This window comes from Podarcis pityusensis (genome assembly GCF_964106645.2).
Source record: "Podarcis pityusensis genome assembly, chromosome: 7".
NCBI lineage: Eukaryota > Metazoa > Chordata > Lepidosauria > Squamata > Lacertidae > Podarcis > Podarcis pityusensis.
Window position 1 is genome coordinate 7,416,570 of NC_138031.1, and position 14,859 is coordinate 7,431,428.

Sequence of the window (14,859 nt, forward strand, 5' to 3'; positions counted from 1 at the left end):
CTGTGAGGAGAACCTGAGCTTACAGGGTTAAACAGCTCAGAATGTACGCCCTGCCTACAGTTGGGAGGGGGGAACTCCTACGTCAGTTCCGAGAGACTAAAGTCTTTGTTCTGTCTCTCTACTTTCGCTTTTGAGGAGAGAGGACGTGTTTTCGCGATGCTGTTGTTTTCGCGATGCTGTTCGCTGTGATAGATAATGGATAGCCTGCTGTAAATAAAACTGCTTCTAGCTGCTAAGATCCTGTGTGGACTTTATTTAAGCACACTGAAGAATGCACTGGAGGTTTTTTTGCAGTTTCCTCTTGCCGCTGTTGAAACTCTGCTATGCTCAGATGTCGGTCCTTTGGAATGCAGAGGCCTGCGATGGGGGAAGCGTGCCGGACCTCACGCTTATCTGAGCAATAAATCAATAGATTTGATTTAGATTATTGTCTATACATCATGTTGATCATGATACAGTGGTACCCCTGGTTACGAACGCTTCTGGTTACGAACGCATCAGGTTATGAACTCCGCAAACCCACAAGTAGCTGCTCCTGGTTGTAAACTTTGCCCCAGGATGCGAACGGGAAGCGCTTGCTGGAGGCGTGCATGCAGCGGGAGGCCCCATTAGTGAAAGAGCGCCTCAGGATAAGAATGGTTTCAGCTTAAGAATGGACCTCCAGAACAAATTAAGTTCGTAACCAGAGTTACCACTGTAATACAGAAGTTGACATTTCTTGTCTTAAGCCTTCAAGGGAGCCATCGTAACTGAGTTTTCAGTTCCAGACTTCGACTCTTCCAAAACTGAGTTTTCAGTTCTGGACTCTGACTGTTCCACACAGTCCTCCTCATCCTTGAAAATCCTCTGGAGTGCAGCTTTCATGGAGACCCTGGACTGGCCCTTTTTCTGTCTCCTCCCAACTAGGAAATAGATCAGCGGGTTGACACTACTATTCAGAGAGGCACACACAAAACCAACTTCCATTAGAATCATATTCTTCTCATTAAAATAGATGGCAGTGTAAATGGCATTTAGTGGGAAAGCAAAGATGAGGAAGAAAATAAGTGCAAGCAAAATGGTGGTGAGCAGCTTCCCGCGTTGATTCTGCTCTGATTTGCAACAGACTTTGAGGGCCAGTATCAGAGTGGAGGTGACCATCAGAGGAGTGCAAATGAGGGCATTTACAATAAGCTGGTACACTAGGTTAGAGTTTGGAAAGCTCTGAGTCAGTAGGAGAGTAAGGTGAATGCCTGAGAGCAGGAAAGAGAGGGTCCATATCAGGGCACAGATAATGGTGGATAAACGTGCCGGTCGGTGGCATCGATGCCAAAGTGGGAAGAGGACAGCCACAGACCTGTCGATGCTGATGGCGGTCAGTAGAAACTGGCCCACAGAATACGTGAAGAAAAATAGTTCATACAATACTTTTCTAAACAAAAAAGCAACATGAGATTTCTCATAGAAAGTTACAACAGGCAAAATAATAGTCAGGAGAGCTGCAAGGACACCAAAGTCAGCGATGGAGAGGTTCAGGATGTAGGTGGTGAAAGGATTCCTCTTAATGTGGAAACCCAGAAGCCGGATGACCATTCCATTTCCCAGGAAGCCAAAGATGCAGATGATGATAAAGGCACTGTTGGCAATGCTTTGGGTTAACTTCAATGAAACAGTTGAGCCATCATCTGAATCGCCAGAAAAGCTATTTGGCTTTTCATACTCTATCCTGGAAGAGATAATAGGAAATCTTTTTTGGATATACACTAACTATAGCATTAACTATCATCAAAAGTTAGGATTATCCAACTGCAAAGAGATAATTTGATTTTCTTCTTGTCTAGTTCAACACCTGTGTAGCTAAGGCACTACACAGTTTTCGTGAATCTTCAAAATAAGCTGGTTGGTAGCTTTTCAATTTTTTCAAAAAATAATTTTTATTGGTTTTTTTTCTTGTAAGAAATATTCAATGTCATCATTTAACATCTATTTTCTAGTTTCCCCCTCCCTGTTGACTTCCCCCAGGTTCCACTGGTTTATTACACCAAATGTTACATTCTGCTTTTTATACCTAATGTTCTGTTATCACTAATTGTATTTCTTGTTCTTTGTAAATAAAGTTGTAAATGTTTATTTAAATCCTGCCAATAGCTTTTCAATTTTTGAAACAAATAAGTTGATATCTTATCACAGAATAAGGGAACTTTGAGTTTCAAAGCATGGTAATATCATACCCAAACATTATCAGTTAGGAAATGATTCTCCTAACAGGGAAAATATTTTTCCTAGAGGTTTTCCTGGAAAACTACAAATTCAAAGACATTTCCAAATAAAGAGAAAGCACCATTTTTTCTTCAAACCAAAATTGTTGGATTATGTTAATCCAACTGAATGATCAAGTTAATCTGATTTAATGTTGCAGTGATGCTTTTCATAATTGCAGAACTAGTCATTGGGGAGGGGATTTGAATCCCCTTGCATTTTACTTAGACATTATCTAATTTAAACTTCCTGAGCCAATATGCAAAACAACATTTTCTTTGAAATTCAAATTTACCCACATTTTTGGATGCAGTTCTCCAACCAAAGTGTTTACAAAAAATGCATGTATTGTGGCAATATGCTTGTTAAAGTGTGTTCATTCTTCAAAACAGCACAAACATTAATTTTTTTTAAAAAAGAAAGTCACACTAACATATTTTTTAATATTACATGAAGTTATTTCTTTTTAATCCAAATTGTTGCAGAAATGTAGAGAATTCAAAATGTGAGAAACTGAGAGAACCCAAAATGGAAATCTCCACCTATCCCATATGCAGACTATAAGATGAAGTTATGGTCCTGTATTAATCACATATGCTGTACCACATCTTCATTCTTAGGTGTGCTGAAGTTAATGTATACAGTGCTAATACTGAACATGATATTACTTTTTTATGTGCACTTACCACAGTCGTGTAGATATATTCTTCTCCTTTTTTTTTTTTTTTTGAAAAAGAAGATTTATGTAAGAGAAAATAAAATTACAATTAGAATCCAGTTACAGAGGCTACTTTTGATTTAACAGATTAGTTGTTTATAGCAATTGAGCAAAGAGGTCAAGGAAAAGAAAGAATGCAAATATAAGGTAGTTTAATTTTAATAAAATGCGTTGCAATTTCACAAACCAAATATACGTACTGAATCAAAGGAGGTAACATTGGTGAACATTATATAATAGCACAGTGCATGAGATACTCTTATGGTGCATTCAATATGACCTTAACAGATTGTAGAACTGGACCCAAACAAAATGAATTTCAATAGGGACCAGTTTCAGGTTCTACACTTGGGTAGGAGAAACCAGTTGCACATATGTAAGATGAGTGAAACCTGTCTTTCCACTAGTACATTTGAAAAGGATCTAGGGGTCTCAGTAAACCAAAAGCTTCACACGTCAGCCATGTGGTGTAGCAGGAAAAAGCAACTGCTTTCTAGGCTGCATCAACAGCCTAGAAACTGTATAGTTCCTAATCAAGGGAAGTAATAGTTCCATTCTATTCTGCCTTGGTCAAACCACACCTGGAATACTGTGTCCAGTTCTGGGTGCCACAATTTAAGAATTATGTTGAAAAGCTGGAATATGTGCAGGGTGTGTGTGTGTGAGAGAGAGAGAGAGAGAGAGAGAGAGAGAGAGAGAGACCAAGATAATCAGGGATCTGGAAACCAAGCCTTATGAGGAACAGGTGAGGGAGTTGGGCATGTTTAGCCGGGGCAGAGGAGGCTGAGAGAAGAGAGAGAGGAGAATAGAATCATAGAACTGTAGAGTTGGATGAGACCCCAAGGGTTATCTAGTACAGCGCCCTTGTTATATTAAAGGGCTGTTACATGGATGATGGATCCAACTTGATTTCTCCTGCTCCACAGACAGGCCATGACCCAATGGATTCAAGTTGCAAGAAAGGAGATTCCAACTAACTATCAGGAAGAACTTTCTGACAAGAAGAGTTGCTATACCTGAAGGAGTGTCTCCACCCACATTGTTCTGTCCGGACACTGAGGTCCAGCGCCGAGGGCCTTCTGGTGGTTACCTCACTGTGAGAAGCGAGGTAACAGGGAACCAGGTAGTGGCGCCCTCCCTTTGGAACGCCCTCCCATCAGATGTCAAAGAGATAAACAACTACCTGACATTTAGAAGACATCTGAAGGCAGCCCTGTTTAGGGAAGCTTTTTAATGTGTGACATTTTAATGTATTTTTAATCTTTGCTGGAAGCCTCCCAGAGTGGCTGGGGAAACCCAGCCAGCTGGGCGGGGTACAAATAATGAATTATTATTGTTAACCTTGGAGGTTTTAAAGCAGAGGTTGGATGAAAATCTACACTGCAGGTGGTTGGACCAGAAGACCTCCGGGGTCCCTTCCAACTCTACAATTCTATGATTCTATGTATCTGGAATATATATATTTCTTTACACATTATCCTCAAATACTTCCCTGCTTAACCTTGTTTGGTTTTAGCGTTTTAGAATGTTTGGGAGTGTAAATGGCTGAACTGGACAGCCAACCTCCCCATTTCTCTTCTACAAGCTGCTATAAGTGTCAAGCCCCACCCCACTGCATGAAAACATGCAGAGAGAAATTGCCACAGTATCAGCAAACAGGGACCTAAATCAGCATCATGTAAGCAACTAAAAGGGAGCTTTTGTTTAAGAGTGCTTACCTTGTAATCATCCATCATGGAATAGCCCATAAAATGTACTGGTCCCCCAAGAAACCCAAGCTACAGTTGTAGCTAGAACAGCCTCTAACACATAATAAGCTAGTTAGCAAAATAATTAAGTGGAAAACGAAAGAGGAAACTGAATCACCAGCTAATTTTGCAACATATCCTGGTAATGTTCCAGCATCAACACAGGGAGTAGGTGTTAGAGAAAGAAGAATTTAGCTTTTAATATTTACTGTGCTTGATGCCAGGTTGTGCTGCTGTGGGTCACCCCTTTCTCGCCTCACTCGCCGCATCAATGCACCAAGTGAGGAGACCCCCGGCGGCAGGCAGGGAAGGACAGGAAGCTGGGGAGAGGGCCTGCCAGAACATGCCTGGGCAGAAGAGGAATCCCCATGGAAGGTGGCACCTGTGTTGGGGCACCTGGTTCACACCCTCTCAAAATTGTGTGCCTGGGGCCATGCCACCTCCCCATCTGTCTATAACCCTTTCCTTCCTCATGGATAACAAAGTACAGTAAGTAACCCATGGGATAGGAGGTGGTCTATCATCTCTAATCCCCCTGGCCGCCAATATGACTATGGCTAACTTGTTTGATTGATTAGCCACTTGTTATGTATGATATATGTTCAGAGGCATGTAGGGGAGTGTTCATAGTGGCAAGTCCAGGTGTAGGAATTCCATTGAATTTCATCTGAAATGAAAATTCGAAGAAAATGTTGGGGTAGTCCTTTCATGCAAAACATCTAAGCAATATTTTGAGTTTTATACATCAAGTCTTAAAGATGGTGTGATGTTGTTGATTTTTCTTTTGCAAAGGTTCTTCCTCATTTTGCTGAGAGATTTTCCCTTGAGGAAGCCCCCCTCTCCTTTTTTACTGAAATTCAGTTTCTGCAAGAGCTTGTGTTTTTCAAGACGTTTCCTTGATATGAAGTTTGTTACATATGTTTCATAATCAGCTTTCACCCACAGGAAGTATCTCACCAGTTAATCTGCTGATTTCTATGCATAGTTGCCATGACCAAATCTCTTCAAAAATTAGCATTGTGTTGTCCAGAGCACTTGTCTTGTAACTGCATGTGTTTTGCGGTGTGTATCGGAGTGCAGAATCAACAATATGGTTTATCCCCCTCACAAATAGTAGATACAGTGGTACCTCTGGTTATGAACTTAATTCGTTCTGGAGATCCATTCTTAACCTGAAACGTTCTTAACCTGAACCCGTTCTTAACCTGAGGTACCACTTTAGCTAATGGGGCCTACTGCTGCCACTGTGCTGCCGCCGCGTGATTTCTGTTCTCATCCTGAGGTAAAGTTCTTAACCCGAGGTACTACTTCCAGGTTAGTGGAGTCTGAAACCCCAAGTGTTTGTAACCCGAGGTGTTTGTAAACTAAGTTACCACTGTATTACAATCTGAAATCTCTGGCTGGGTCTTTAATCTGGATAATGGCACTTGTGGTTTTTTGTGATATGATAGTGGCCTAGCCACTTGAAATTCTGCTGCTCCCTGCACTGATGTCACTTAGATATAAGCTAAAAACAGATTTTTCCATAGACTTTTGGAGATAGTGGTTAACACTCAGAAGCCCTGGGTTTGATATACTTACAGCATCATTCTAATCCAAGGCCTGTTAGAAGTAGCAAATTTGGAAAAGGTGGACTTTAGGCTACAGCAACATAGCTCAACGTGGCTCTGCTCCTGGTTCAGCCAGAGGTCCACTGCACTGTAAGATCTGACAAATCTTGCCATATAGGCTGTTAGTGATAGGCAGGGTGGCCTGAAAACAGCTTGCTCCAGTGAGTGTTAGGGAGTCATTCATCCACAAACAGGGAGAAGATTCCAGAACAGTCATATATAAGTGGGAGAGGCACTCTGAGCATGCACAGCTTCAGCTGGAAGTGCCAATAAAAGGAGAACTAGACGACTGACCAAACTGCTGCTTCATGACTGCCGATAGACTGTGTCTGCCTCCATCATTGCTTAAAAGAAAGAAGGCCAGAAACTTAAGTATGCCATTACAGCTATTGCTATAATGATTGTAAATAGTGCTACTGTGAAGCGTTTATGTCCAGTCAAGAAATAATTCACTTGACTGAGTGTTATGGTGTCTGTGTTTCTTCTCAAAGTGTAGCTTCAATTGTTCTGCTTCCCAGAAACTCTGCTAAATGGTTGGAAGCTGCTAACAAGTTGCCTACACATGAGTATACCCACACAGCAAAAATGTGATGGACCTTCAATAGTGAGTTGTGTGCTGTTCAGTAAGGACTGGAGTCAGATGCAAAGTACAATAAAATTGAAAGATTTATTTAAATTGCAGCTGAGAAATGATTAAGATAAAACACTGTGGTATAAGAATGAAAAGAATACATAAATGAAATGCAAGTGAGCAATGGAGAAATGAAAAAGAACAACAGAGAAATGAAAAAGAACAATATAAGATACATGTAATTATTATAATTATTTCATTCTGCATTAAATTAGTATACCACCCTATACCTTTAGATATCAAGGCGGTTCACAGCCACTGCAGTCAGCGTGAGCAAGGGACTGTGGTCATGTCCCACTGCTGTCTAGCTTGGAGTTGTGTGCTTTGTCCAGTCTACTTGTGTACTTTCTGAAAGCCTGAAATGCCAATCAACATTATGGCATGGGGAGGTGGTGGGGAGAGTAGCTTTAGCTCAACCCATCGGAAAATATAGGGGTGAAGAAGGCTATGCTCAAGCAGACCTTCTGTCCAAGGCCCATCGCCACAGTCTTGCTATATCCAAAGCAAATGTTACAATACAAAACTCCTAGTTTAAATTTCCTATGTTGGACATGAGATAGAAAGGCATTAAAAGAAGTCTTTCACACCAAAGACTACCCTCTGTACATTATTGTGCTTATGATAATAAAGAATTGGCCAGTCGTGTCTTAAGGCATTAAGTTGCTATCATAAGCGAGTTTTCAGTTTTGGATGCTGATTCTTCCTCATCCTTGAAAATCCTCTGGAGTGCAGCTTTCATGGAGACCCTGGACTGGCCCTTTTTCTGTCTCCTCCCAACTAGGAAATAGATCAGCGGGTTGACACTACTATTCAGAGAGGCACACACAAAACCAACTTCCATTAGAATCATATTCTTCTCATTAAAATAGATGGCAGTGTAAATGGCATTTAGTGGGAAAGCAAAGATGAGGAAGAAAAGAAGTGCAAGCAAAATGGTGGTGAGCAGCTTCCCGCGTTGATTCTGCTCTGATTTGCAGCAGACTTTGAGGGCCAGTACCAGAGTGGAGGTGACCATCAGAGGAGTGCAAATGAGGGCATTTACAATAAGCTGGTACACTAGGTTAGAGTCTGGAAAGCTCTGAGTCAGTAGGAGAGTAAAGTGAATGCCTGAGAGCAGGAAAGAGAGGGTCCATATCAGGGCACAGATAATGGTGGATAAACGTGCCGGTCGGTGGCATCGATGCCAAAGTGGGAAGAGGACAGCCACAGACCTGTCGATGCTGATGGCGGTCAGTAGAAACTGGCCCACAGAATACGTGAAGAAAAATAGTTCATACAATACTTTTCTAAACAAAAAAGCAACATGAGATTTCTCATAGAAAGTTACAACAGGCAAAATAATAGTCAGGAGAGCTGCAAGGACACCAAAGTCAGCGATGGAGAGGTTCAGGATGTAGGTGGTGAAAGGATTCCTCTTAATGTGGAAGCCCAGAAGCTGGATGACCATTCCATTTCCCAGGAAGCCAAAGATGCAGATGATGATAAAGGCACTGTTGGCAATGCTTTGGGTTAACTTCAATGAAACAGTTGAGCCATCATCTGAATCTCCAAAAGACTGAATTGGCTCTTCATACTCTATCCTGGAAGAGATAACAGGAAATCTTTTTTGGATATACACTAACTATAGCATTAACTATCATCAAAAGTTAGGATTATCCAATTGCAAAGAGATAATTTGATCTTCTTCTTGTCTAGTTCAACACTTGTCCACCTAAGGCACTACACAGTTTTTGTGAGTCTTCAAAATAAGCTGGTTGGTATCTTTTCAAGGATTCCTCTTAATGTGGAAGCCCAGAAGCCGGATGACCATTCCATTCCCCAGGAAGCTAAACATACAAATGATGATAATTATGCTGTTGCTTTGGGTTACATCTGAATCACCTGTTTCCTCAAAACAGTTTTCCCTGGAAGAGATAAAAAGATCTCAGTACCTGATATGATGTCTCGGTTCACCTTCATTAACTCTAAAGTCAGCATGACCCAATCAGTGATCAATCTAAGCAGCAAAGATTTCTTCTTGTCTAGATCAATACCTGTCTAGCTCTGGCGGTACACATTTTCCTGGAACCTTCAAAGTTAACTGTTTGGTAGCTTTTCCATTTTTACAACTATTGAGTAAATATTGACACAAAGTAGGTGAAATGTTGAGATTCATTAGCAAGTTAGGAAATAGCTAACACTATTCTAGGCTGCATCAACGGAAGTATACTGGCCAGATTGAGGGAAGTAATAGTACCACTCTATTCTGCCTTGGTCAGACCACACCTGGAATACTGTGTCCAATTTTGGGCACCCCAATTTAAGAAGGATTTTGACAGGCTGGAACATATGCAGAGGAGGGCAACCAAGATGATCAAGGATTGGGAAACCAATCCTTATGAAAAGAAGTTGAAGGTATGCTTAGCCTGGAAAAGAGGAGACTGAGAGGTGATATGATAGCCATCTTCAAATATCTTAAGGGCTGGAACATGGAAGAGAGTAGGACTCAAACCAATGGCTTCAAGTTGAAGATTCTGACTAAATATATTTTTAAAAAAATCTGACAGAGCTGTTCGACAGTGGAACAGAATCCCTCAGGAGATTATGGACTCCCCTTCACTGGAGGCTTTTAGGCAGAGTTGGATGGCCATCTCTCATGGATGCTTTAGCTGAGATTCCTGCATTGCTGGGGGTTGGACTAGATGACCCTTGGGACCCTTCCAACTCTAAAATTCTATGATTCTATGATTATGAGTTAGGAAATGATTCTCAGAAAAGGGGAAGTACTTCCCTGTGGTCTTCCCCTCCATTTTTTAGTAACAACGGCCCCTAAAATTTTCTTTAATCCAGAAAATTTTAAATAAAGGGAAGGGGAGCGAGTCTATCAGTGGTATTTATTCGCCTCCACTTTTTGTGACAAAGGGCTAAACCTTTTTCTTGAACACAGGATTGTTGGATCAAGCTGAGATTGTTGCTATGAAGGTTTTGCTAATCGCAGAACTGGAGATGGCGGATAGATTTGAATTTCTTTGCATTTTAATTAGAAACTATCTAATTTGAACTTCCTGAACCAAAATGCAAAACAACAGCACATTTTTTCTTTGAAATTCACACTTATCTGCATTTTTTGATGCAGTTCTCCAGCCAAGAAATTCCTACAAAAATGCATGTATTATGGGAAATTGCTTGCAAAAGTGTACTCATTATTCAAAACTGCACACAAAATTTATTTATTTTAACAAATGTAACTTTCTTCTAAGTTACATTAAAATATTTTAAAAATACATGAGGAATTTTTTTTTTTTTTTTAAATTCAAAATTCTGCAGAAATGTGAAGAACTGGAAACATGAGAAATTGAGAGAATCCAAAATAGAAATCTCTGGCTATTGTTGTGAAAACTCTATAAGATATTGTATGCTTTGTCACACCTACATTCTCAGATTTACAGTGAAGTGAATGGATACAGTGCTTATACTAAACATGAAATCATTTTAAAAATGCACTTACCCCATGCCAAGGCTAGGCTCATTTTCTAATGTCTAAATAAAATCACAAATACAACCCAGTTACAAGGGTACTTTGGGTTTAAGAGAATAGATGTTAATAACAACTGACCAAATGAGCAAAGAGGTCAAGGGGAGGGAGGATAATGCAAAAACAATGTAGTTTAATTAAAAAAAATACTTTGCAATTTCACAAATCAAATATCATTTTTCAACAAATAACATTGTTGATCATTGTATAACAGCATGGTGTATGTATGATGAATTTAAGATGAACTTCACAGATTGGAGAACCAACAAATGAATTGGAATAGGTACCAATGTCAGGCAGAAACAACCAACTGCATAAATATAAGTTGGAGAACACCTGACTTGCCAGTAGTACATGCGAAAAGGATCTAGGGGTCTTAGTAGACCAGGTTTCCTCAACCTCAGCCCTCCAGATGTTATTGGCATACAACTCCCATGATCCCTAGCTGACAGGACCAGTGGTCAGGGATTATGGGAACTGTAGTCTCAAAACATCTGGAGGGTTGATGTTGAGGAAGCCTGTAGTAGACCAAAAGCTTTACGAGTCAACCGTGTGATGTAGCAGCAAAAAAAGTTATTTTAGACTACAGAACTATAGTGTCTCAAACAAGGGAAGTAATAGAACTGCAATATTTTACCTTGGTCAGACCACACCTGGAGTACTGTGTCCAGTTCTGGGCACCACAATTTAAGAAGGATATAGCCAAACTGGAATATTTGCAGAGGAGTATGACCAAGATAATCAAGAGTCTGGAAACAAAGCTTCATGAGGAACAGTTGAGGGAGTTGGGTATGTTAAGCCTGCAGCAGATAAGACCCTCAGGGTCCTTTCCTACTCTAAAACTCTATGATTCTATGTATCTAGAAATATATATTTCTATTACACATTAGCTTTGCATGCTTACCCCCTTAACCTCATTTGGTTAATGGTTATGACAAGGTTGTTTGTTTGTTTGTTTTTCCAACGTTTGGTAGTGGAAATAGCTGAAATGAACAGCCAGCCTATCTGTTTCCTCTTTTACAAGCTGCTATACATCTTTTACAAGCTGCTATACATCTGAAGACTGAGAGGAGAGAGAGAGGAGAACAGATAACCCTCAGGGTCCTTTCCTACTCTAAAACTCTATGATTCTATGTATCTAGAAATATATATTTCTATTACACATTAGCTTTGCATGCTTACCCCCTTAACCTCATTTGGTTAATGGTTATGACAAGGTTGTTTGTTTTTACAGTGTTTGGTAGTGGAAATAGCTGAAATGAACAGCCAGCCTATCTGTTTTCTCTTTTACAAGCTGCTATACATCTTAAATTCAATCTCAAGCCTAACTCATGAAAGCATGCAGAGAGAAATTGTCACAGTATCAGCAAACAGGGACCTAAATCAGCATCAGGTAAAAGCAAATGGGGAAGCAATTAAAAGGGAGCTTTTGTTTAAGAGTGCTTACCTTGTAATCATCCATCATGGGATAGTCGATAAAATGTACTGGCCCCCAAGAAACACAAGCTAGAGTTATAGCCGGAACAGCCGCTGATGAGCTAGTCAGCAACAAAAGTAATCAGAAATCAAAAGAGGAAACTGAAGCACCAGAAGATTTTGAAATAGATCTGGATAACAAACTTCATAGGAAGTAGGCGTTAGAAAAGGAAGAAAAGAGCAGACACAGAATTCAAACCAATGGAATTGGTAGGTAGATTGTTTTAGTGGCTAATTTGATTAGATAATTCAAATTGAGTAAGCCTATATTTTTATTCACAAATGAATTTGACGGATGTACAAGATGGTGCATAGTAAACAGTATGAATGGCCATTTGAAACATATCAATTGTTTATTATTGTTGTTGTTGTTATTATTATTATTATTATATTTATTCAATTTATATACCGCCTTCCATTGATGAGTGGTAATTGTAACCCTGGTCTCTTATGCGCTACTCCATTTGATATTCTGCCACACTTTCTGGAAACAAAATGTACAAGTAAATAAGTTGGGGTGAGGGATGATATTTTTCCAGAGGGCAGAAACTTTAATGGGGACCTAGTTAAACATTCTGTGTGGCGCCTTTCAGACTAACGAATTCAGGCCATAGTCCTATCTGGGAGACATGCCCATGAAATTTAGTAAGTCTTACTTCTGAGTAGTATGGTTATACTGACGTTAAGCTACACTAGAAATTGCACAACAGGGACCCCTCCTAAACCAAGGGTAGATATTGGTCAGTTTACTACTATTACTACTTATAATAATAATAATTTGTTGGCTCCCAACGGAATATTTAAAACACAATCAAACATCAAACATTAAAAACTTCCATATACACAGCTGTATTCTGATGTCTTCTAAATGTTGTGTAGTTCTCTATCTCCTTGACATCTGATGGAAGGGGGCATTCCACAGGATGGGCCCCACTATTGAGAAGGCCCTCTGTCTGGTTCCCTGTAACTTGGCTTCTCGCAGTGAGGGAACCGCCAGAAGGCCCTCAGAGCTGGATTTCAGTCTCTGGGCTGAGCTATGGGGATGGAGACGCTCCTTCAGGTGTACAGGTCAGAGGCCACTTCGGGCTTTAAAGGTCAGCACCAAAACTTTGAATTATGCTCGGAAATATACAGTGGTACGTTGGGTAACATACGCTTCAGGTTACATACGCTTCAGGTATTCCGCTAACCCAGAAATATTACCTCAGGCTAAGAACTTTACTTCAGGATGAGAACAGAAATTGTGCAGCGGCGGTGCAACGGCAGCAGGAGGCCCCATTAGCTAAAGTGGTGCTTCAGGTTAAGAATAGTTTCAGGTTAAGAACAGACCTCCTGAACGAATTAAGTTCTTAACCCGAGGTACCACTGAACTTGGAGCTGATGTCGATCCTTTAGGACTGGTGTTATATGGTTCTGGCGGTCACTCCCAGTGGCTAATCTATTTGCTTCATTCTGGATGGGTTGTAGTTTCTGAGTCACCTTCAAAGGTAGCCCCACGTAGAGCGCATTGCAGTAGTCCAAGTGGGAGATATCCAAAGCATACACCACTCTGGCAAGACAGAATTGACCTGCGTCTCCATGAACAGGAGGGTGAGTGAGGCATCTGTTCATAGTCTGCATTTTAATCAAGGCTTATATTTTGATCAGATACCTGTATTCTTAAAATGAGCTTAAAATATATTTTAAAATATCTGTATCTCTCATGCCAGGCAGCATCTCTCATGCCAGGCAGTGAGTGCATCGGCAGATGTGCTCATCTTAAAGAGGGCCCCTGGTTTATTGCGGTCATAAAAAGGCTGAGAAGCGAGGTCACTGACCTTACAAATTACAGAATAATCAAGTTGCAAAAACACAATTATTATGCCTCCCATTTGAGACTTAAGCCAAATGGTGAATTGAAGAAGTTGCTTTTAGAACAGCAGCTGTTTTAGCAGCAAAAGGGGGGCTGTAAACTAAGAGGCTTCTCTCGGAAGTTGCTTTTGGAAACTGTTTTTTTACTAAGTTCCCTTTCTTCTAAAAATATATATATTAATGTATTAAATATATTGGCTTAAATGTAATTATGCAAAGGATTTAGAAAGCAAGAAATTTAGATGTTAGATTCTTATTTCATAGAGACATAGAGTCGTAGAGTTGGAAGAGACCACAGACCCATGCCAAACTTCGGGAAGCACTATCGGAGCACTCCTGACATATGGTTGCCCTCCTGACATATGGTTGCCGGGCCTCTGTTTAAAATGAAATTAAAAACCATCTGGTTTGTAGGGAATAGGGAAAGAGGGGCCAAAGGTTATCTGGTAATTAAGGTGCCTTGTAGAGGTTAATGGCTACTTGTTTGCCATTTATAAATAGAAGAAAATATAGCTCTCTGTCTCCCATAAAAGGTAATAGGAAATGGGTGTATCTTTTATGATTGGTCCTAGCAATCAGCCAATAGGAAATTCAACCAGACTGATTGGACAGAGGCAGCCAAAGGAGGAGCAAGGGGACTGGGCTGAGGGAATATAAGTGCTGGCCATGAGGGCTGGAAGGGCAGAGCATTGGTAACCATATACCACTGTGTCTCTCATTTATTTGTCTGACAAATAAATTATTATTTTAATTTCTCTATTGCTGCGTTGAATATTTCATTCCAGCTAAGCGTTAACCACAAGCAGGGTGCTACATGAGCAGGGGGTCCCCCATACCCAGTGCTATTTTTCTAGAAAAAGAGGTGCTGGAACACACCATGAACACCTCCCTCATTCTCTTAGAATGGCAATGGCGACCATATGAGAGGATCGTGTCCTGATGTTGGTTTTTCCTTAGGCAAAGGTATTTCCACAGGTGAAACATTTTCCTGACAAGTTACCTGACCCCTCCTTTACTGAAAATAAAATAATAATAATAATAATAATAATAATAATAATAATAATAATAGTTTA

At 40.3% G+C, this 14,859-nt stretch overlaps 2 protein-coding genes across 4 annotated transcripts; both read right to left on the reverse strand.

The window, feature by feature from the left end:
• Positions 1-427: 427 nt before the first annotated feature.
• Positions 428-12,691, reverse strand: LOC308480849 (mas-related G-protein coupled receptor member H-like). 2 transcript variants are annotated; one of them, XM_081012758.1, is made up of 3 exons: positions 11,907-12,691; positions 2,925-2,950; positions 428-1,705 (listed from the first exon to the last, which is right to left on the reverse strand). In XM_081012758.1, the coding sequence occupies exons 1-3, from the start codon at positions 11,922-11,924 to the stop codon at positions 724-726; spliced, it is 1,026 nt and encodes a 341-aa protein (XP_080868884.1). In that variant the 5' UTR covers positions 11,925-12,691; the 3' UTR covers positions 428-723. The 2 variants fall into 2 exon arrangements, with proteins under 2 accessions (XP_080868884.1, XP_080868883.1); XM_081012757.1 differs by lacking the exon at positions 11,907-12,691 and adding an exon at positions 4,675-4,770.
• LOC308480873 (proto-oncogene Mas-like) lies at positions 6,963-10,451 on the reverse strand. 2 transcript variants are annotated; one of them, XM_081012810.1, is made up of 2 exons: positions 10,433-10,451; positions 6,963-8,525 (listed from the first exon to the last, which is right to left on the reverse strand). In XM_081012810.1, exons 1-2 carry the CDS (start codon positions 10,435-10,437, stop codon positions 7,601-7,603), a joined length of 930 nt encoding a protein of 309 aa, XP_080868936.1. In that variant the 5' UTR covers positions 10,438-10,451; the 3' UTR covers positions 6,963-7,600. The 2 variants fall into 2 exon arrangements, with proteins under 2 accessions (XP_080868936.1, XP_080868937.1); XM_081012811.1 differs by lacking the exon at positions 10,433-10,451 and adding an exon at positions 8,827-8,845.
• Positions 12,692-14,859: the final 2,168 nt, after the last annotated feature.